The following is a 24,487-nucleotide window of genomic DNA, read 5'->3' as shown; positions in this document are numbered from 1 at the left end:
TCTTGAATGAAAGGCAGTGATTGTGTCCAGAAATATATTCATTAATTCAGTGCATTAATTCAGACTAAATTCAACTGTAACTGTGAGCAGAGAAAAAGATGCATGACGAAACCAGTAACATTTGTTTTTTGGAGGGATATCTACATATTTTTCACAAAGTGAGATGCCTCTCATAATATGCTGAGCATCTTGAAATCTTACTGTCTTAAGTGCACTTTGTGCTTCTCAAGGTATATTAGCATGATTTAAGAAAACAGCATTCAAATGATCCATGAGGATTTATGATCGCAAAAAAGTAAAATATAAGGTAAAATTTTGGCTTTTACTTTTTGTCATAATAATAAGCATGACAGCTTTCTGTACTCAGAGAGTAACCTTTTTTAATCTTATCTCTGAATATCTCTAATCTTTATTTAGTCTAAAATTTGTCCTTGGATTTGAATGAAATCATCAGACATGGCACAGAATCATGACTGAAATATAAACCCTAAGTCAGGCCTCACTTGAAGAAGAGCTACATGGGGAGCTGCTCAAGTACAGCAAACAGGTCAAAGATGCGGATAAAATAATTTGTAGAGTGAAGAGTATCTTAGTGAGAATTAATCTTGCATCAGAGACATTCTTGACAAGCAGATATAAAAAACAAATTATGTATTATTTTTAAACTACTAAAGCTGTTCCAGTTAGATGACATAGAAATGAAAAGAATCGTGGTAATGCAATTATTATAGAAACACGGATGAACTGATTATGTTCAGAAACCAGCTATGAGTTTAAAGTTAATTTTGCACGGTGATAACATATGTAATCTTTTGTTCTCAAACTTGCTAAATCCTTTGCTGTATTTTCACAGAGCCTGATGCTACATACTGGAGAATGACTTCCTCTAAATGGATGAGCTTTGATAACATTGGCTGAATCTGGGTGAAGCTGGACAGGACTATGAGAGAGTAGCTTGACCTCTGCAGCAATGGGAACACATGAAGGCTACTGTTCTGTTACTCAGGAGACTCTGCACACCTGAACTGACTGAGGAAACAGGACCTCAGAAGAAACTCTGATGCAAAGGACTCTACCCAGACACTTTAATTCACCTTATCATGCGAAAAAACCAGCATGAGGTGAAGGCCCAGAGATGCATAGGTGATGTATTCAAAATGTATGGCCCCTAACCATGGTTTGTACTCCTGAACTCATCTGCTATTTCCACTCTCAGGAACTTTAAAAAAATTGCCTGGTGTGAGGCAACCCACAGAGCATTATGCTGACTGACACAGACCAGTCCTTTTGTGTTCTTCATGCTGTAGCTCTGCTTACCCTCTCACTGTGTCTTTTACTCTGAATACCTTCGACTATGGAACTTCTTGTATATTTGAAAAGTGTCATGCCCATGCATTCCTTCTACAGACCAATGGCTATGGAAGTCAAAATGGAGAGTTTTAAGTCCTGGGAGTTTTTCGAATTGGGTTGTCCCTTTCAGTACTTGCTCCCCAGTAAGACTGTCCAGGCAAGCATTCTTGGACAAGCTAGGAAGGGCAGAGAAAAATTCATTGTCCTTTTCTGCCATGAACTCTATGGGTAGGGGATGAAAAACTGAATGTTCTTGCACATGGTCAAGACCTGTCTCTGGAGCTGTTTCCTGGAATTGGTGGCTACCTTAGCCCAGTGGCTGGGATCCTCCTCAACTTCAGTCTCTAGGCAGACCTGATGTTTTGGGATCTCATGGAGTTTGAGACAGGCTGCTTCTGGAGGAGTTCAGAACCTTTCAATTTCACTGCAACACAACTGAAGCGGTTGCCATCCTTCCTCCTTGCTGCATTGCCAAAGCCACTTCTTCAAGCTTATCCTCACATACCGCCACAAAACGTACCTTAGCACATAAGTGCAATACATCCAAATCTTGTCAGGATTTAGGTTACCTGAAATTTAAGTCTAAATCCATCATTTTGATTAGAGAGAGAGTACAAAAATATGAAGACTGCCCATGCTTCCTTGAAAACCCATTGTACCATTGCCTCTGGAGCAAACAAATACACGCTCATGTTCAGAAATTCCTCACTGCAGGCAATCTCATCCACGTTCAGATAAAGGAAGAAGTATCAAAATACTACAAGTAGATTTAATTCTTTGGTGGGGACTGTGAAACAGAGGGGAATCCTAAAGACAGATCCTTTTGGGATGGTTACCCCTTCATGGGAAAATCAAAGGTGTTTATATCTAGGTGTAGGAGCAACAGTACAGCAAAAATGTGAGTTCTTCTAAATGCTGATGTGTGTTTTGTGTTGAAGGTGGAAGTGATATTTTTAACCTCTCAGCACTGCCTGACCACAAACTATTAGAACAGCAGGAGTCTCACCAGATACTTCTTCAACTCACTATTTTCCAAAAGTACAGAGTATTTGAAAAAAATTATAACCTTTGCCTACATTTTCAGAATACTCAAGTCACAAAGCCCTAGAAATGGAAGATAACAGAAACTGATTTGGTCATGAGTCTGGCCCTTTGCAAGAAAAGAGCTCCCTGCAGTTCAGTCTGGAGCAGTTTCACTTGACTAGTTTAAGTGTGGGGGTCACTGAAGTGATAACAGCATTTCTTGTTTTTCAAATATGGCAGCTGGACTGCAGTGACTCTCCCATGTGTGAATACTATGATTTACTGCACTCAGATAACTTTCACCTGCTGGATGACAAAAAGTCCTTTGAAAACCAGCAAATCCTGAAGCAAACATGTCAGAGCATCATTTTAAACAGCAGGCAAACAAACTAGCTAATTATGGTTTTCTTCAACACAGAAGATATGACAAAACCAACACTAAGCACACAGCAGGAATTTTTGTTCTTAGGTCATTCTGTCCACACTAAGTTTACTTTAGTCTGTATGGATTTTTTTAAGAAAGAAAAAGCCAAAATTACTCAGAGGCTGATTCTGTCTGCTTTGTCCACTGCTTAGGAAAAGGAGACAAAGAGATTTAGCATTATGGCTACACCTATTGTCTGTGCAAGATGCATCTCTGTATGGAAGGTGCTACCCTAATCAAATAATGCCTTCTGCAATGAAATGCTTAAAGTCTGCTGTGTTTTCTTGAAGGATTAGAGATTATCTAATAGGAATTACAAGGAAAATGTTACTTCCACTTAAGATTCACAGTGAGATATGATATTCTTTATTAGAATTACTCAGATTATTACACCACTGAAGGAAATAATGTTTTTACTCTGTCTTGCCTTGCTTATATCTTTGTATCGTCAAAGCTGTCTGATTACTGCTGCTATTTTTGTGTATTACCAGTTTCTTCTCTGCTTGACCTCTTGCTTTCAGGGAGGGGTACTAATACTTAGCTTCCTGTGTTTGTAACAAGCAGGAATAATAACTCCATAGTCAGTAGGGTACTGACTGTGGAGTCCAACTGGTTTGCATTGTAGTTTCCCTTTTAGTGGCACCTGATAGTGAAAAGGTCCAACGTCTCTGCTTTTTGCACTGGAAATAAGAAGTGGCATGTGTTTCATATCAGTTTTGAAAAGGTGAAAAATTACTATAAAGAGGAATTAATTTCTTTCTTTCAGACAAAGACCCCCAGAGAGCTCAGTTTGTGCCTCACAAGACGACACAGAAGATCACAAACTACAGCATTATCTGATCAACAGAGAAAGCTGTAGTGCCTTGGTAGCAATGCAGGGGGAATCTCTCTGAGTTTCAATGTAGAAGGCAGAGTCAGGCTGCACAGGAAAGATTTTTCCTTGGGATACCTTTAAGTGTATGTAGGGATGGTTCAGAAAGCAGCTACATGTGGGATGTGAGGCAGGGATTAAGGAGGTCACACCCTGGACACAGGTGTGATTTAAGGCTGCCTTCTGAGCTGGCTGAGGCATTGAATAGGGAGCCTAGCCCTGGCCTCCCCTGGGTTGCTCCTCTGTCACGTGGTGTGACAGCCTGGACCATGCCTCACTGGCTGTGGATTTGACCTGAGTCACACTCCGAAACATGGGCAACACAAAGCAGTGAGAAGGCCAAACCTTTTGCCAGGAGCTGCTTCTACCCTGAAGTTGCACCGAGGATGATTTCTAGGCCAGTGGGATCATACTGAGAGCACAGTGTTAAATCTGAAGGATTAGAAGCATCCACAATACATAACTGGTAAAACCTGTAAAATTTAATGAAAAGCACTCTATTTTTTTGTTTGTTTTGCAGTGTTTTGCATTTTTCCCACTTAAAAACTGAAAAGATTGGGCTAGTAATTTTTAATTTCCTTATAAGATAGACTAAAAAGTAGGTAGCAGATTTAAACGCTCCCAGTTATAAAGTAGACCATGTTTCTAATATCTGTGAAAGTTTATAACTTTTATTAACTTCTAATAGATTTTGTACTGGTATTGTTATTAAAGACTCTTAGATTTTGAATCAATGAGGCTTTAAAGCATATACATAAGTTCTATTCAGATTAAGAGGCAACTTTGTCATGTTTTTATATAATTTGTTGAATTAATTGCCTTAGTTATTGACAAGAGAAGCAGCAAAACAAATAAAAGCTGCAGTTAAAATCTGACACATATGTAATAGATGTCAAGTATGTATTGCATTACCAGTGTAAAACAATGATGTTTGTAAAACAATGGCATTTTGCATAAATAAGACATTACCAACTCAACAAATCAATTATCCTGAATAAGGAATTATTATATCTTCTGAGCCATTTCAAGGGAAAGTACACTGTTCTGTGCTCGTCAGGATCCCAAACCTGTCAATGTTTCCCTTTTCCACAACAATTAATCCCGAAGTGACTCAACCAGACAATGGTAACACACGCAGGCATGGACCCACTTCATCTCTCCACAGTCTGGATGCTTTGCTCTTTTGCAGCGAGTGACTAGTGCCTGTTGCTGTGATTTTTATTTCTACTGCTTTACATTTCTGATTAATTTTCACTTTTATTTGCTAAATACCTATCACACGTATCCAACAGAATGGGCTAGACCATGGCAAAATCAAGAGAGGTGTTTGGAGACCTTTTTCTGCAGAGTCTTGCAATTCAGGACTCCATTCCCGGTTCCCAGTGTTATAATAATGTAATGTCTGGCTGTAAAACTATATGGGATGCCAGTTTAATGTTGTGAAAGGAAGAACACTTACCTTTATCAAAAATTTCTTTCAGCACTCCTCGTTTTATAAGCTCCTCTCTGCTTTGCCTCATGGACATTTTTCTTTCCAAAGCTGTAAGCAAAGGATAAGGGTCAATATAAATAGAAAAGAAGGGAAATAATTGTTTTAAAAGGCTCTATGCCTTTTAAGGCATTTTAAAAAATGTCCTTTTTCCTCTTCAAGCCAATGGCAGTTTAGCATCTCAAAGGCTACTGGCAGTCCAGAGAATCTGCCTGCTGCTGTAGTGAGGCTGTTATTGACAGAAATGGCTATAGACTGGCTGATTTGAGGACGTCTCCACTCCCATTGCTTGATTTTGACATATGACCCAAGCATTTCTGTGGAGAATCAGAGACAGCAAAGGGAGAAAAAGGAAATTAGTGCAGAAGCTGCAGAGTGAAAGGTAAGAAAGAAGGTAACATATCACACCAATGAAAGATGGGGCCACAGAATGTGGCCATGGACTGTTTCCAGATCATGGAAGAGGACAGAAGCCAAGGCTTCTTTGCCACCAATTCCAGTGAGAGCAGATCAAGGTGGGGCAGTGCAAAACATAAGCTGTTTAATAGAGCCCTCTCCTGCCTAGAGGGATGGTTTTTCCTAAAGAGATGTAAATGACAGAAAATCCGAGAGAGCCACTGCAATTTACACCAGAACTGAACAGCTTGAGTTCTGTATTGGCTGCTTGGAGACTGTGGTCACTGAGGCAGCAAAATGACAGATAGAAAATACATGTTTCTTTAGTTCAGTAGTAATTAAAACAATGTCCAATTAACCAAAACACCACAAAGGACACGCACTCAGGCAAAGACCTGAAAGCCAGCAAGCAAGGGGAGCAAGAAGTGATGTGCAGCAGAGGCTGTGACTGCACCCGCTCTGTGAGAAACAAGCCTGTGCCTGCCAAAAAAGAGGCACAGTCAAGGGCAAATTGCTTCTGCCATATGCTCCTCGATCAGACCCAGCACAGATGCATGCACACACAAATGAACTGAGACTTAGCATCTCCAGTCTGCCCAAGGCAGAATTAAAGCAAAAGAGGCTTGGAAACCCTCTCTCCTATTTCCGAAAACAGGAGGGTGTACCCTTTCCTGGTACTGCTGTGTGCTGACTGTTCCCACAGGGACACTTTGGTGAATTAGCTATGGTTATACTGACACACTGTGCTCATTGCAACTTATTTGCTGTCAGAGGCTTAGAACTTGGTATGAACAAGGCCAGCTCTGCTTTGCTTTTCTACATGGGATAAATTTAGGCTTTCCCATTTTTAAAATCAGTTTTGAACACGTATTCCTCAGGGCAAAGAAGACCAGTAGGTACACTCAGAAGCTAATAAAAACCCTGGTCTCCCCTAAACACTCCCTCTGAACTTTCTCATGGATCAGAGTTGAAGGCAGGTCCTTTTGTTGAGGCACAAGACTCCACACCCACTAGCCAAGCATATGGTGCAGTTTGATTTTAGAAGCTGTTAACATAACCGTCACAGCATTTTCCAGAGCGCCTAGGACCCGTTTGAAGAAGTGCTTCAGGCACCTCAACTGACTTTCAGTGAAACACCGACTTCTAAGTTTCTAATATGCTTTTGAATAGAAAGATCCAACAATCAGGCTTTGGAGTCACACTGCAGACTGCTCCTCAAGCTGCCTTTTCCCTGTGCTGAAGGGGTCTTGTTCTGGTACAGCACCTAAAGCTCTTTCCTCTTCCTCTTTAAGAATAGCTGCCCTCAGCCCATCCAAAAAAAAAGCCAAAAAAGGCTTCAGCTGATTCCTGAGCTTTCTCCCACCAAGAAGTTGTTAAAACCCTGACTGAATCTAAAGAGTAATTTGGTGGCACCCAACAACTAACTTTTTCAATAGGTCTAAGAAAGACTAATTTTCTGTTAGTGTAAGCAGCAAACAGCACCCAATGTGTCTGAACTTGCTCTTCAGTGGGAAATCAAGTTGGGTGAATCATCAGCAAACAAGCAGTTTCTGCAGATAGAAAGCAGCACTGCCCATGGAACAAAGACATGGGCAAATTCTGCTATTTCTATACTTGACCATAGACAGCTAAGTAATAGATCCACACTTTACACACAGATTCATTGGCACCCACCTGGGTTCACAGTCCTGCCCTGCCAACAGCTGGCTATGCAAGGTAGCAGCATTACCACGAACTTCACGGCAGGGAGGTCTCACCACATTATTATAGTACTAGTAAAAATTACAGTAATTTTGCAGACTGGAGTTGAGGCTTTTGGGAAATTAAGTGCTAAAAAGGGCTATCAGGATATTTTGAAGAAGTGCAGAAGCACCTCTTCCAAAACAGTTGCTGGGGAAGACCCTGAAGTATTGACCAATACTTCTTGAAGTAGCAAACTATTTTTGAAGTTTAGCAGAACTTGAACGATAAAATACATGTATTTGGAAGACTGTATATATACATAGGCTTTTCAGATACTCTCTTTTAGTTGTAATCTGCTTGTGTTCAAGAATGAAAAAACCTACAACCCTCCAGCTGAAGCTCAGACAAAAGCAATTTTTTCAGTTTCTAAATCCTTTCTAAGTAGGTACAGGACTTAAAGTATTAATTTTTTCCCTACTAATCCAGTTTAATTAATAAGATATTTAAAGGAAGGGCATGCTGGGCTAAGAGCAGCACTGAATGATAATAACAGATGTTATACTAAAACTACAGGACATGCTGCCTTTCTTTAATACAAATCTTCCTCCAAATAAGTGTTGTATTTTTAAGTGCATAACCTGCTATGCACTAACGCTGGATCAGATGGGAAAAAAATACAAGCACTTAGATGCAAAACTCATTAGGATCTAACAGCCTGAACAATGAAATGCTTTACTCAGTCTGGATTTCTCTGGCAAAGACTGCCAGTTCTTTCATGAAGGATTTTCTTTTCAAGCAGAAAGCTGATACAAAATAAATTCATTCACTCTCCACTGAGAAGAGTTCCATTCACAGCAGCAAATAAATAAAAACCTCAGAATTTATCCTTGATTCATGAGAACCATGTAAATTCTGTGATGGGAAAAAATGCAATATAATTAATATTTAACAAAAGATGTATTACTTCATTAGTGATTTTTCTTGGTGATTAACCTCATTTTTTTCATTTGTATAACCTTTCAGGAGATTAGAAATAAGCATTAAGCCCTCTTTATGGGATCTAATTATGCCAGAAACTAGTTATCGTAACAAATTCATCCGTTCTCCAAGAAACTCTCAGTTACTAGTTTATAGCAATGTATTTTATGGTATAAGCATACATATATATGTATTTTATGGTATAAGCATACAGATGTTGCCAGTGTACTCTGCAGTAGCTGTTTCTTTTAAGCTTTGATGAAGAAACAGTGGGAAATGCTTTTATTAACGTTTCTGAACTGCTAGTTTTGAACTCGTCCCTCAGGAGCAGAACCCCTCTGCTGTTCAAGCAGAGTTTTTCTCTGTGGCAGACCCATTAAGATCAGTAAAGCCTTGACAGGGTTGAGAGGAGTTCCTGCCCCTCCATTCTGGAAATCAACTACAGTTTTGTCTTTATTCCTTTAATAAGCTGCTGTGCTCTGTGATGGCAGTGATTGTGGGCTGCTCCTCCAGCTGAGAAGGTGAAGCTCGCCGCTGCCTCTATGCCAAGAGCTTCTGCTGCTCCATTAACCAGCCAAAGAGGCATTTATGCAGTCAGGACATGTAACCTTTCTGTCCCTCCCATCCTTCCCTCCAAGGCCAAAACATGTCACATAAAGCATTCGACCTGCATCTATATCACATAATGATAAATTAATAAATAAATCTTATTATTCAAGATAATAATAAACCAGTCTCCTTTGCAGAACTTGTCCTGTTGCTGCTTAAACCAAGGGCAGAACTAAATAAACAAGTTCTGCCTTTTCCTTCTCATGTGACAACTGAAACTAAACCCCAGTCCATGCTGGCCAGTTGGAACTTAACCTTGCTTTTTTCTAAGGTTGCCCTTGGCCTTTGTCTTAAAATGCACTGGGGGCTGCTTTTTGTGAATTCTTCCTTTCAAAGGCCAGTATAATTTTCATTATTATTTTAGAAGGCAAAGGTTGTTACAAGATGGAGCTTAGAGCAGAAGCTTTCTAGTGCATTATACTTGCGTTCAACAGCAATCTGCCTGGCTAATAATTCAGATCTGAGTAATTAGAAAAAAGCAAATCAATTGCTTTGCACAATGGTTAGATAAACAACCATCAATATTTCCCTTAGACTTATAAGAAAGGAGAGATTTTCATATGTGATGGATTATGTATCAAAACATGTCACATCCTCTTGAAATTTTTCCAACTATGTAGACTTGACAATCAAATAGAGCAGGATTCATCTGATGTAAATTTTAACAGTGTGGGCTTCTGCCTCTGAGTTGGCCTCCTTATATATTAAGAAAAAGTCTTGGGCATGATTAACCTTAGCCAAATATAAGCACCTAAACAAGATTGAACTGCACTGTTAGGCTTCACTGACAGTAAAGGAAGCTAAAGGTGAGTAGCTGAGATGCAGATGCACAAAAATTAGGTTGATTACATTTCTGAAATCAAGAGTAGTTTTAAGAAAAGAAACGCTGCTGTAGATGAAAGTCTCAGACAGAGCTGATGAAAACGTAGATGTGTCAGCTCACACAGAGCTCCATTAATTTTGGGATGTTTTAATAGCTGTCGCATGACACCCAGCACTGCTGCTGTGAGCTTGGGGTTTGACCAGTGTCAAAACATAGGTTGGTTGAAATAATTGGTTTGCTTTGTTTGGTATTAAATATGGATTTTGCTTGCCTTCAAACATGCATAGGTCTCTTGAAGCCTGAGGGAAACAAAAATATTCCAACAGGTTTCTCAATCTTTGAGATTTAAAATTCCTTATAGAAGTTCTGAGTCTCTCTAATATCAGCCTGGGTTTTCCTCTAGCAGTATCATCTACAAAATCTGATTCAGATAGTTTACTGCCTAGAAAGGATTAGGAGCCTCTTTTTGTCTGTGAGTCTGCCAATGAAATTTCTCTAGCACTCCCATTCTATGAGATGACAAAATAAGTGAACATCAGGAGAAAGATGGGCTGGTATTAAAAGTTAAGCTTCATTTTAAAAAGTGTATTACACATACCTCCTCAAGTCAGGTGTCACCACAGTAGCTGACCAAATAAATCCCTTTGAGTACATGAATAATTTGGAAAACTAATTATTAAAAAAAACTACAAGAAAAACTAATAAAACAGGAAGAAACCCCAGCACTGATGCCACACTGAAAAGCAGTTTGAAACACTCTTTAAGCAAATCACTATCATTCTAGAGGTGGAAAAGTGAGGTACAGACAAATTGAGACAACTTGGCTTGTCACCTGATATATCAGTAGGAAAGCATTAACAGCACTTATTCTGTGCCCTGGGCCCAACACTCTAAGCTAGGAAATGACCTTTCTGGGCTTAAAATTTGTTACTCTATAATTAAGGCAAGTAGAATAATAGGAAAAAGAGGCAAAAATTAAATGAACCCCCTCCCCCCCGATTAATTTTATTTCCAGTTCTGCAAGTACAACTGGATTTATTTTAGATTACTACTATGTAAAAGCACAGAGAAGATGATGTTGGGGCATCTTGCTTTCATTCAAATTCAGATTAGCTCAAGACACCAGTCCTTTTCCAATTAGAAGTGCTGGACTGGGAGCATGGTAAATCCTGCAACAGGCAAGCCTTTGAAATTACACAGTAAAAATATACACATTCCTTTGAGAATGCAGGATCAAATCTAAAATTCCTAGTTACTAACCAGAAGAGTTAAGGAGGTATGACAGTTGGCACACCTGGTAACTACAGATAAAAATTCAATCATCTTTTCCTTACTGATTGAGAAAGAAAGTAAAACTGGGAAAGAAGCTGAAATGAGCCTAGAAAACTCTAGACTTGTACTGATCATTACTGCACGTAAAGTCCCAGAGGACAGACCTGGGAGGAAAGTGGATGCAAAGTCAAATCTGTAAGCATAGAATTGCAGGAGTTAATCAAGATACTGCAAACCACACTAAGCAAGATCACAATACAGTAACACAGCTCAGAAACACAGCATACAAACAAGAATTTGGTAAACACAAGGAAAGGCAGGGAAATTAAATCTGAACAACTCTACCATAATAACTCTTAGCTCTTTTTGAACTAATGAAATCAGAAATCTAATCCAAGAAGAGATGGACTGTCTCTTTTTGCATACAGAAGGACTGAAGAAAATAAAAATCAATCAAAGAAGGTGCCTTCCTAGGGAAAGAACTAAACTTCAAGTTAGATTCAAAGAAATCCAACATAATAGATTTCATAGGCCAAGCACAGTGAGCCTGGCAGAAGATGAATACATTGAAACAGGAGATAAAACAAGAAATCTTGGCAAATATAACAAAAGGTGTGTGTTTGAAAAAGAAAACAAAGAAAGTGGATTTAAAAAGAAAACAAGATTGTAGACACCTTAAGAAAAATGTTATCACCCTCAGCTGCCCAGCTAATAAACAGCAAAACAGAACTCCACTGTGTCAGGCAACTGTGATAGTCTACCAATAGGATTTTGGAAAGACTCCCATTTTCATACCTTTTATACGTAATTGCTTCTCTAGTCACACTTGAGAAGTACTGTACAACAAGTTGGGGAGATATTCAGAAAGCTGATCAGAATATTGAAAAAATGAAGAAATACATTCCTCCCGTTTTTCTCTCTGAATTGCTGCACAGTGTTTTCATTAATTCCTAGGTAGTTACTAGGTCAAGAGCTGAAAAGCGGAGACACTAAGAGGTATCGCTTTCCACAACTTAATGAAAAATGAGCCTGTGTAGCTTAACTAAAGAAATTTGCAACAAGGTAATATAGCATATCTTTGGATACAGTTGCTCTGCAATTACAGACTACAGGGTGGGAAGTCATACCCTGAGCACTCCGAGACTGTCTAATTTAGGCATCAAAATGGTAGTGAGGGGGTGGTACTGACTTATTTGAAGGCTTTCATCCAAGCAAGAAACGTGGGAGGCTAGAACAGCCCATGCTGAAGTCCATACTCAAAGTAGCTAAAGCTAGATTAAATTGAGCTATTACCACCACAGTTCTTACTGCAATGAGGCCATGTCCTAAGTGTCAGCAAAAGACAGCTGACACAATCCTTACGAGAGGAGATCCATTTACATTTTCACGAATGATGGTTTCTCCTACAGGCTTCTGCATAACAACATGAGTTGTTAGTTGTAGAAATTGTAGTGTCAAAGAAACAGTAAGAATATGGGTTCTATTCATCAAGCCTTTGCAGCCAGACAAGATGAGTGATGCGATCTGAAAAAAATATGTAGGAACATGAGAAGCAGCTGTACATCCCAAAGAACGGCTGCTTTTTACAAGTGACTCAACCTGCTTTAGGCACCTTGCAGTCTCAGACTTCTGTACATACAGCAGACAACAACTATGCTAAAAGCAAAGTAGTGACAAGCTGAGTGAGATATCTACAAGGTGTTTCCTTTACCCTGAGAAGATGGTACCCGGACCTATGATACTATGGTAGGGATCTGCAGCATTATCTGTAATGGCAGAAACATTTATTTGAAATATGCTGTAGCATAATAGTTCAAGGGACCTTTCTCAAAGCAAAAACCATGGTGGCCATCTCTAGAATACGATAATGACTCCTGAGACTCTCTGGAGGGTTCTCTCCATAACAGAGTTTACACATGGGATATAAATAACCAGGCAAGCTGCTGCTTTTGGACTTGCTCTTCATCAGACAACACACCCAGATGGCAAAATACAGAGCATAGTTTATATAAAGATGTCTAGCAGATGTCAGGAGACTGGATTCTCCTGTGTTACTTGTAGAGGGTGAAGGAGTCAGCTTTCTTATGACAGAAAAAGGGGGGAAAATTTTGAGATAAAACCAAACAGTGGCAGACTGATGATAAGGAGGGAGAAAGAATGCTTGGACAGACCACCAAAAAATGACAACCAAGCTACCAGATAATATTTGGTCCCCTTGTTTGCCAGCTGGGAGGATCACCAGCTTATAGAAAAGAGAGCCGCACTCAGTAAGACAAGTAGCACAAGTCTCTCTACAGCAACAGCCACCTACTGTGTAGTTTTACACCTTAGTTTACCTTACAGTTGTAACTTTACAAACATATATTTCCTGGTACCCACTGCCAGACAGATGTGTAAATCCAGTGCTTTACTCCCTAAAAAAACCCTATTCTGGCTACAGTAAAAAAAGCTTGGTCTGCTGGATGCTCCTATTTCACCAGATAGGGATTTGGGACAACTTAAAAATTATCCACACATTACCCAAACACTGTTGTAGTAAATTATGATTTTCCACTTACACTGGAATAATTAGTACACTGTAGCCTCCCAAACTGACACACAAAAATGATGGAGAGTTGTATATCTGTGCCCACATGTACACCTTTTGAAAATAAATGATACATAGCTCGCAACTAAGAAATACCTACTTAAATCTGTTGGCTTAGCACTGTTTTGAGAGAGATGTTATGAATATTTAATATACGTCTCAGAAACCATCATTACTGTTGTACACCCAGAAAACCTTGACTAAGCACACACAAATTAAAAATGCATTTGTTATTGGAATGAACTGGCATCAACCTTTCAACAGAGACCTCTGTTAGGAGCCAAACAGGAAATCATTCATTTAATACTTGATTGTAGGAAAGACTGAATCACAAAGAAACAAACACTTCCTCCAAAATAAGAAGATTCTGGAATTGCAGCTGTCACACCATCCAGCAATTATATCTGGATGATATTTGCAGCTTGTGCAATGGCACTAGGTGGTTGGTACATGATGCTGGAAAAAAATAAGTGTCTTTAACACCAGTGTCTTATCTCCCCAAATAGCACAATCTACTTTCTGGCTTGGAAACTGATAACAGCTCAATCTACAGTAAATGTCCACATGCAATTTCAGCATGTTTTACACATTTAGAGTCTCAGTCTGACTTTTTTGCTTCTTTGGGGTGAAAAGGTAACCTTCCCAAACAGAGGGAAATTTTCCACTATACATGGCAGTCCTCTGGAATCAACAGACTGAAAAAAGACCAGACTGTGATTTCAGTTACAGTAACATGAATGCAGAACAGCCTCATGAGATTTTGGCATGCACCATCCTGCCTTGTAGTATGAGTTATTCCATTATTTCAAATGGAGGTATTTAAAAAAAAATCCACCACTGATGAAATGATTTTATGCTCCTCTCCAGCAAGTGCTTCGGTTATCTGAGAAAATAAGGCATTTTTTACACTTATTATTACATGTTATTTTAGTGCTCTTTTTTGTGTGTGTTTTTGTGTGTTATGATGCTTGTCTGGGAGGGGGAGACAGAGATGAAGATACTAAACACGTTTAGATGGGAACAGTTTTGAACTGCAGTACTGATATAAGAAGCAAACCTGGAAAACAGTAGGCAAGAAGGACAGTGAAATGAAAGACACTGGTAATAGGCTGGACAGTTCTTACAGTGTAATCACATTATAAATTTAGATAATATTGTATAAAATAAAGGTACAATGGTAGTCTCATATCTCAGTATTCCATTGTAAGTGGCCCTACTGTCCAGAACTTCATAGCTGGATGTGTAGAAAACCAAACAGAAAATGGGCATATTCATAGATTATCTAAGGTTAAAAGCAATGGCCCAGAAGGAAAAAGGCCCTGGTAAACAAACCAAGTATTTTTCACAGCAGTGCTAATGCTGAAGAGCTTCAGCAGAACAGCAAAGTGAAACACAAGGAGCTGTGGAAACCTTTCTAAGTGAAGTGGCACTTGGAGAACTTTTTAAAGAAATCAATAAAATGGAGAGCAGCAAACTGCCAAGACCACAGAGTTTTCTTCCCAGAGTTTCCCAGGAAATCAAAGATGAACTAGTAACTGTGACATATAACCCAGATAGGATAGAAAAGTGGGAGACAGCAAATAGAAAGTTGCTATTTTTAGGAGTCTGAAAGTCAACAGGGAATTATAGAACAGTAAGCCTGGTTTTCATACCACCAGTCTAGGAATAGCTGTATTGAATAGAGCTAGAAATAAAATAAAAGAGAGATGAGAGAAGAGTCATCCTGGGTTTGAGGTGGGAAGTTCATAGAAGTCAATGATTGAAGATGTTTTGTTCCATGTTGGCATTTTCAGAATTCCAAAACCCCTATGTTAAGGTCAGTGGAAGAATTAAAATTGCATTATATAAGAGTGATTATCCTCTAGTGTTATTCTATAACATATAGAAATCAAAGAGGAACGCTCCATAAATAAGCAGAGGGATGTTGTCTTCTTCACAAAGACACATTCTAGAAAGGCTGACAATAGGGAGATGACAAAATTTGCTGACTGCAGTCAAAACTAAGGCCGACTGCAAAGAACTGCAAAAGATCTCTTGATATTAAATGATGTGTGACAAAATTCAACATTGATAAGAGCAAAAAAGACATCTGGGAAAAGGCAGCCCTAACTCTACATGCTTAACAGCTAAATTAGTAACTCCCATTCAGAAGACAGTGCTTGGAAACTCTTCACAGAATCCTCTGAAAACATCATCTTAATGTTTGGAGCAGTAAAAAAGGGAAACAGAAATTTGGAATATTCACAAAAATACATAGTAATTGCCACCTAGGCTGTACTCTGCATGAACCAGATCATTTCTTGAAGGAAAATCAAAGCACAAAACAGAATAGCCAACACCAGTGCACGTATTCTACATACCCTCTGGTGGGAGCTGCAACAGACAGGGCTCTCTCAGCTTGGTATAGCCTTTCAAAGAATCCTCACAGTCCCTGCATTCTTCCAGATCCAGAGATGAGTGGATACTCATGCCATAAGGGCTTTTGCCTTTTGAATGCATGAGATGGTCTTTGGCAGCAGTGTGAGCTCCTGCTGTCATGCAGTGTGGGCATCACCCATTGCTCCAGATCTGGGGCCATTAACAATATAGAGAAATAAGGAGCACCCAACAAAATGATCAGGGTGCAAACGATACAAAAAGGTGCTTTTGTGTACAATGTCCTTTTTCATTGTGGAATTAACTGCAAGAGATATCCATTAAGGCTAAAAGTGTAATTTGGTTCTAATGCCACAAAATGATGGAGGATGAATCCACCCATGGCTCCTTAATTTGGATGCAGCTCTTCACTTATGAATTTCTGAGTGCTGCAATCTGATTTGTTAAGTTAGAAATTGGATAAATAGATACTTACCCTGCTTCTTGCATATAACATAACCATTGATTGCAAGAAAACTGGGCTACCATAGACTTTTGTTTGATCTACTATGCCTATCCTTGAGTATATTTATCTTTAAAGGATGTGTTTAATGAATCAGGAGAAAACACCCTCGATACCAACACCCAAAGCTATTTAATTATCTAATTGTCAGGAAATGTGCAAAGGTATCTGATTTACCTTTGAAAGGAACTTGAATTTTATCTCCTTAGCATGCATGTCAGGGAATTTTTCTTGCATGATTAAATCAGACCTGTTAAGTAATACAGACATATTGACATCTAAAATTTCAAAAATGTATTCAGGTTTCATGGCCTGTGTAGTGCTGGTTGCAAAAGCAGCTTACTAGCTAGTGTGGCATACAGGCTTAGAACCCTTTTTCAGTATGGGCTTCAGGATTTTTCACTCATTAACTTCAGAGAATGCTAAGACTTCTTTTATTTTACTTTGTTTCTCTCAGTTCTAGGAAGTACAAGAGCGTGTGCTCTTTGATGTTGGACAAACCTTAATCATTATTGATTGCTTTCTGACAATGTAGTACGTGAAGTGACAGTGGAATGCAAACCTGAAATCTCAAATTCTGCCCACTGTCGGATAATGACCTGACTGTAGATGGCTTTTAAACAAAGAGAATAAAGTCATGTTGTTCTGCAGATTTTGACAAATGCTTCACAAAAGAATGAAAGAGCAGCTGCAACTCACTGCTCCATGGACAATTACAAGTGTGCTGAAAGTTGACACTACCTTCAAATATTTTTCTGAAGATTATCAAAATGCCATTATATTGTTATAAATACATTAATTAAAATATTAATGATGTAGCTTCACAGTTCAGATATAAGTGAAGAAATAATAACAATTCAATTTTTAACTCTATCTAAATATTCTTCTATTTCAACTTTATCCTGGTCTTTTTTTACATCAATAAGATTTAGATGATCTGTTTTTGTGAAATATCATTTATTTCTGTTGCATAATAGCAATAGATGTCACTCTATTTCTACCACCATAATTAGTTGCTGTGGAGATGGCTGAAATATCATGGGTTATTATAATTGCAAATGAGGAACCACCAGCAGGAAAAGATGACATTGATAATGTGCAAATATAGCAAGGTTCCTTGAAACTAGTTGAGTACAAGATATTTGAATTTGCCATAGTAAAGAGCAGGCTTACAGAATATGGGGGTGGTGTACATTTCAAATGAATACACTGTGAAGAAACATGATAGTTACATATGATTGCATCTTAAATTTAGCTTAATGTAAGAGCAAAATTATCATACAACCCACACATCTTATGATTTTGTTACATATAATTTTGCTTGAGGCCTATAGAAAAGCTTTTGGTGGTATTCACCTTTATTACTATGAGGTAAAAAAACCCATAGAAGTAATCCATAAAACCAGTAGGTGTTATACTGAACTAATCTTCTTTGGCAGATAAATGAAGGAGAAACAGGTGTTCAAGTATCTGCATGAAAACTGGCTAGAATTATCCCTTTGACACAGTTCTTTGAAAGACAAGAATCACACTGCATCTTACACTGGAGACCAATGAACCTCTTCTGGAGGGAGAAAGGACTAAGTAGACAAAAATAAAATTCCTGATCAACTATTTTCCAACAGAAGTCCTTTGCATTATGTTGTCTTTTGCTCTAGGGCCGGCTGGCAGTCCAATCTGCACCTCAGAGCTGCAAAACTGTGTGTAATGATGCTGCCTTCATAGAGACACTCTGTGCACTTCCAAAATGACAGCATTATTAAATCTTAGCCTTTTCTGCTTCAGTAGCATAAAGCAATTTGCCTGCCTTAAAAAAAAAAAAAATCCCAAATTATGCTTTTATGAAGAAACAAACTTTTTAAGGTTGACTGAGCTCAATACTGAATTAAATACTTTCTTATGTATTGCTGTTCAGCACTAAGTTGCTGCATTCTGAAACGTGAAGGGAAAGTGAGAAGCACTAAGGGAAAACGAGAAGCAGCTCTTTGTAAAACAAGATTTCTTACCCTTTCTGAACACGGCTGAGTAACTGGTATCAGAATTATACTCCCAAGACTTCTATGCCATCATTTGGATAGCTTTTTGAACACCGAACAAGTATCCAGGCACCTTATTAAGATGATAAAGATAATTTATGTGGACTGACCTGTACATGGTAGAGCCTCAGAATATCAATGTACTTTTACTGATTGAGCAACCAAACCTCAGTTCAAAGAGACTGGAATGGATTGTTCCTGTGAAGGTAAACTCTCACACTCCATTCTGACTCACCCTGATGTTCAGAGAGGAAAACCCAAAACACAGTCATGTGAGGTCTTATCCATTTATTGCACGTTTTCAAGGCACTGGTGCTGATGTGATGGTCTGATAACTAGGCTAATTTGAGGTGAACTCTCTTGCTTTTAAACTGATTTGCTTCTACATATCAAAGGGCTGTGCTGAGCAGTTAATTAAAGAAATAAATATAAAACTGAAAATGCATCTGGTTTGGAAATTTTTTTCTCCATGTTGGTCAAACTAGAGGCTGTGCATCTCCCATGCTCTCATAAAGGCCGGGTAGAACGTGCAGTGTCTACCTTTTACTTCTATCTTTTATTTACATGGTAAATAAAACCATGATGCAGAGCTGCATCCTGCATTATTACACATCAGTGTGAGTCTGAGGGATACTCTAAGAACACTGAGAAAAGAACAAGTTTTACCAAGAACATTTTATACCTCCAATTCCGTTAAAAATTATAAGCCTCCTTCTGTTACATATCAATTAGTACAGGTCTGTGCCTAGTTTAGGGCTCCCTGGCACCAGAAAGACACTGACCAATCAGAGCAAATCCAGCAGTGACCCCCCCATGACAGTAAAACACGATGTGCAAGAGGAGCCCAGGGGAGCAGAGTCTACTCAGCCTTGAGAAGAGAAGGTTTGAGGAAGAATCTGATGACTGTTTGTCATCACCTAATATGTGGGTATAGCAGAGGCAAAGGTAGCCTCTTTCTGGAGCTACAACAAGAAGAGGCAAGAGGGAATGGACAAGTTACAGCAAAGGAAATTCTGATTAGGTACAAGCAAAATAAGTCTTCATGCTAAGTGCAGTCAAGTGTTGGAACTGGTCTCCCAGAGTCATCATCTCTGTCCCTTGTAATACTTAAAAGCTGACTGGGAAACCTACAGAAACTCCAGAGACAACCCTGCTTTCATCGAGGTTGGCCCAGATATGCTCCAGACACCTCCATCCTATATTAGTCCATCATTTCCATTTAACAAGAACTAAAAGTGCTAGAGCATGCAGAGTCATGCCACACTGATGGATCATGCTGATACCACTAACTGCTGTTGTACACAGTATGACACCCAACAGGTTCCACTGCTTTTGTACTGAAAGGGTTAAAGCCTTAAAAGCTGCACTGCTAGTTTTATGTTTCTTTGCATACTAACAAAACCACACCACTTTACTGCAACTGAAACCAACTGAAGTTATGTTTCTTTTCAAGTTTTAGCCTTTTCTTGCACTGCAGAGACGCTGCAGCATGCCATATGCACCCCAAAGGCATCACACCACAGATCCCTCTTGTCCCATTTTCAGCAGCCCCATTGAACATGGTAGTCACAATCCAGTGCACTCCGTTTTATAAAAAGTCCAATTAAATAATCTTTTGAGCAGAATATGTATAATGTTTGAAAATGAAAATATCTTTAATCTCAGTAATTGCAAATTTTAATCAAGCCAGGTTTAAGTCTGTTTTCTGAGTATGAGACTCCCACTACTATTTTAACAACAAATCCAGAGAAAAGTAGAAAACAAAAAAAAAGAATTTTTTTTCCCCTGGGATTCAGATGACATTATTAGGATTTTGAAGGCTGTATCTGAGAAAAAGCCACAGGCTAAACATGGTGGAAGAGATGAATGTATGAAAACCACTGAGCAGTACTGGCTGCTCTCTTTGTGTAGACATCTCTTGTGTAACTCTGCAGGACTTAAAATCTGCTTAGCATTGTCTTGAATATTTTGGAGCTCAAATAGCCTTTTTTACCTTGTCTATTAGACATCAAGGAGGAGTCAGGCAGGTGTGACTCTTAGTCACAGAATCATAGAATGGTTTGGGTTGGAAGGGCCTTAAAGATCATGTAGTTCCAACTCCCATGCCATGGGCAGGAACGCCTTCCACCAGACCAGGTTGCTCAAAGCCCCAGGTATCTTTGTAAGAAAATAGTCAGTTAGTATTATATACAGAGTGGAATGAGACATATTCAGAAGGCTTACTGCCTTGGCAAAGAACAGAGGATAATTAAATAATTATGATTTTATATTTGCAGAAAATTATTTAATGACACTCTATTTATTTATTTTATTTATGACTCCATATCTATAGATATGGACATGCCAGCTGGCTTCCCCCCATCTCAACATATTATAGTGAGTTCTGACTTTCTTTCAAGAGTAAAAATAAAAGCCTAACTTAAGTAACTAATTACTACAATCACAGAACCAAATCCTGATCTCATTACCTTTTTAAATCTTATATCAAATTTCACTAGAGTTCATGTGCTTATTGGAGATGTAAATTGATGCAGCAGAGTGCCCATATTTTTGCATTACTTAAATTACTCTAAACAATAGTGTAAGTTGACAGTTCAAAAAATAATATAAAGGAGAAGAATCTCTTTTTTTTAAAAAAAAATCAGTTTCTGTTGCTTACCCTATTAGATTTTTTTTGTTACATAAAAAGATCTGAAAAGAGATAAAGGCAATCAGTATTTTCATAGTGCTGTTTTCATTTCATCTCAGAAATATCAGCTAAAAAATGCCTGTTTATATATATATGGTTTTATTAATGAACTTTTTACAGATTGAAATTACATTTGTTGTGTAATGTAACTAGACTTTGTAAAATTGTTCTCTTTCCTCAAAGAGTTAATCCTACGTGTTTAATTGATGCTATGAAGAAAAAATTTGCACAGTTTTGGTAAACATTTTCTGCCACTCTGTTCTGGAGAGGACATCTTTTATATCCTCAGGATACTGTCTTTCAGGGCAAATAAGAATTGGCATCTTTTATATGCATAAGGAAATGCAAATATAACTGCATAATAACCTCCACCTTCCTTATAAATGTAAGAAAACGGGAACAGAAGTCCTCTTCCCATTGAAGGTCACTTTTACCAAAGATCAGACACTAGAGTTGAACGAAAAAATCTATGATGCATTTGATTTCCTGCATTCTTCATAAAGCAGAGGCAATTTTTTTTCAAGTGACTTTTTGATTGTGTTCTGCTCTATCCTTTTCTTTTGGCCTGGCATGCTGTAAGAAGAGCAATCACAGTAACCTAAGCATTAGGTACAGGCTCTGACAACAAAATCAAACTTTAAAAAAAAATCGACACATTAAAATTGCTTTTGGTATTTCATCTTTCATCAGAAAGACAGTAATACATCCTGAGCCTACATAAACAGATGACTCTGCCACCCCTGAAGTGTAGTCATTACAGGGGTGGGAAGCAATAATTGTGCTGTGCTAGCAAACACAGCACAGCGACTCTTGAGGGAGTGCAAAAAAACCATCATCAGTTGAAATTGCACAGGCAAAATATGAAAGGGGAAGGCTGAACTAATTGCACAAGGTGGAACTTGATCCAAAGGCTTAGTGTACTAGTATTTGTGAAAATTTCTAAGTTATCTTCATTGACTGGAAGTAGTTGTTAAAGCCCGCCTTCCTCTGAAACATAATCCTTAGGAGAATGACTTTCCTTAGTCATAGTCTAAGTTTAGAGAATATAGTGGATCCTGTAGCCAATTACTAACACTTCCCAGAGCTCTGTTGGTTTCCTTAGAAAGGATGAACCACAAGGGACAAAGAAACATGAAGAACCCAACCTTCACCATGAAGTAAAGGAAAACCTTTTAGAGAAGTACAGACCCTGCATTATAATATCACTGTGATGAAGTAGGTGACCATGCTCCTCTCTTCTATATGGCTTGGCCTTGAATGGAACTGCTCTAGGACTGGACATGTACACTCAGAGCACCTGCAAAGGTATTTTTTACAGCAACTTTCATGATGTGCAAAGGCTAGTGCACAGAACAGATACCAAAAGCCGGGGGGAAAAGAAGACCAAATCTGGCTTAGATATTTTTAAGAGCTTTCTAAAATAAAACCTGTATATGAATTCTGATGGAGAAAAGAGACAAGCAAAGCCTCTTTGGTGAAATCTTTTATTATTTATGAATTTGCCCTTGATGGAATTCATCAGCTTACCGTGTTTGCAAAGTAAATAGCTTGATAATCCAAGAAAGTTCTCTTAGCTTTTCCCAAAGTTTGTGTGCAGAAAAATATGAAAGAATTCAGCTTTCTAGAAAACATGAATAGATAAATACATAAATATGGGAATTTTCCTTCTGTTCAGTTTTGCTAATAGCACTGTTTTGCCTTGTGCACCGCTATAGTCCTTTAAATGTATCCTCATATTCACATGGAACTATGTACTGCAGCATTATTTGAAGTAATGAGTGAAGAGCACCAGCATCAGTGGGTGCTCATTGACTGTGGACTACCTTTTTTATAAGAGAAACAGAAGTCTGCTTATTTTGCAGAAATGACACAGGGTGCCAAAAGAATATGAAAAATATTGACATAATTAATCACAAAGGTATGGCGTAGGGCATCCTAACCACTAGACCACCACTCTCACCGCTGCGGCCCAGGTTTGATTCCCGGTCAGGGAAACTCCCCCGGGCAGATGGAGCTCGTCAGCCCTGTAAGAGACTAGCTAAGAGAAGGTCATCCTAAACATCCATCTAAGAGAAGGTCACTCTAAACAAACCTACGTCCTGTGGACCTCACTGCCACTGTCCAAGCTTGCTCGGCCCTGGCAGATGAACCTCAGGATTAAAGGGTGGGCTCAGCTCAGCGCACACTGTGTCTCACCTAAAAAATCCACTGTGCAGGCTCGAAGGGTAAAGACCTTTCCCAAATCTTCGTTCGCAAAGACTGGCCATACATATACATGGTGTAGGGCCAGCCTTTCTTATACCACCAGCACCGGCAGACTTTTAACCACGCTTCCTGGAATGGAGAGGTGATGTTTTCCACAGTATCACAACAGTGATGTGGTTTTTTAAAAACAGTATAGGATTCTTTCAATTTCGCTGAAGAATACTTTCTCAAGGCAGTTTTTATGAATACAATAAAATACTTCCTTTAAACTGTAAAATCCTGGAGCTTTGGAACCTGACAAGGGGATGAGTCTGGATTGAAGGCTCATTGTATCCAAACAAAATTATCAAATCCCAGAGGAGCTAGGATCTTCTTACAGGAGAGACAACCACACCCAAAAAGAATCATTGTTTCTTCTCTCTTTGCTAATTTTTTTTTTCTTTGGTCAGGAAGATGTTACTTTCTCATTCTTTGATACTCTTCCTCTCCTTCAGTCCCGGGAAACATGCAATAACCAGACTGAGTGTGACTGGAGAAGAAGGGAGGCAATTGCTTTGCCAGACCGATAAAAGTAGTTGCTTAATTGCTTTGCTACATCTGAGCTTGAGTATTCATTTTTTTCCCAGACTCCCCAGTTTTTGTTTCATGAGGGTGTTTTACTGGACTCATAAATTACAGCACAACTCAATTCTTTTACTCTCTGAGGTGCCATGCTGTAATTAATAAATCATTTGCATTTCAACAGCAGCTTCTGCCAAAGAAGATCAAAGAGCCCAAATATTAGAGTAGTGTCTTAACATCTTCTCTCTCTGGTACTATTCCTATTGGAAATCTAAGACAAACTCCACATCTGTGTTTGGGGCTTGATCTGCAGATGAGGCTCCCCCCAGATCCTTGTGCAGCTAGTGCCAGAGGAGGGAGCACCATTGCCCTCCTGCCCCACAGGTCTTGTAGGATGGAGCATCACTGCTCTCTGCCCCTTAGTTCTTGTAGCAATATGAAACAGGATGACTGTGCAGTATGTTTGCCCCCCACAAAGCATTCCATTCATTTGAAAGTGTGAAATACAGCTCATATTTCTACTACTACTCCCAGGTGATACTTTTAGCTGTGACTCCCAGAATTTCCTGTGGATGAAGGAACTGTTTGTGCTGGTTGTGTGGTTGCCATCATT

General features: G+C 38.9%; 1 protein-coding gene across 7 annotated transcripts in view; it reads right to left on the bottom strand.

Moving 5' to 3' along the window:
• Positions 1-24,487, bottom strand: part of PHACTR1 (phosphatase and actin regulator 1) — a 308,888-nt gene that overhangs the window by 75,114 nt on the left and 209,287 nt on the right. For all 7 annotated transcript variants that reach the window (XM_032710975.1, XM_032711209.1, XM_032710889.1 and 4 more), the window contains one exon: positions 5,128-5,208. In XM_032710975.1, the coding sequence (XP_032566866.1) occupies positions 5,128-5,208 (81 nt within the window). The remainder of the gene's footprint in view (positions 1-5,127; positions 5,209-24,487) is intronic.

Source organism: Chiroxiphia lanceolata, chromosome 1 (genome assembly GCF_009829145.1).
Source record: "Chiroxiphia lanceolata isolate bChiLan1 chromosome 1, bChiLan1.pri, whole genome shotgun sequence".
NCBI classification, from domain to species: Eukaryota; Metazoa; Chordata; class Aves; order Passeriformes; family Pipridae; genus Chiroxiphia; species Chiroxiphia lanceolata.
This window is presented reverse-complemented; position numbering and strand designations above follow the sequence as displayed.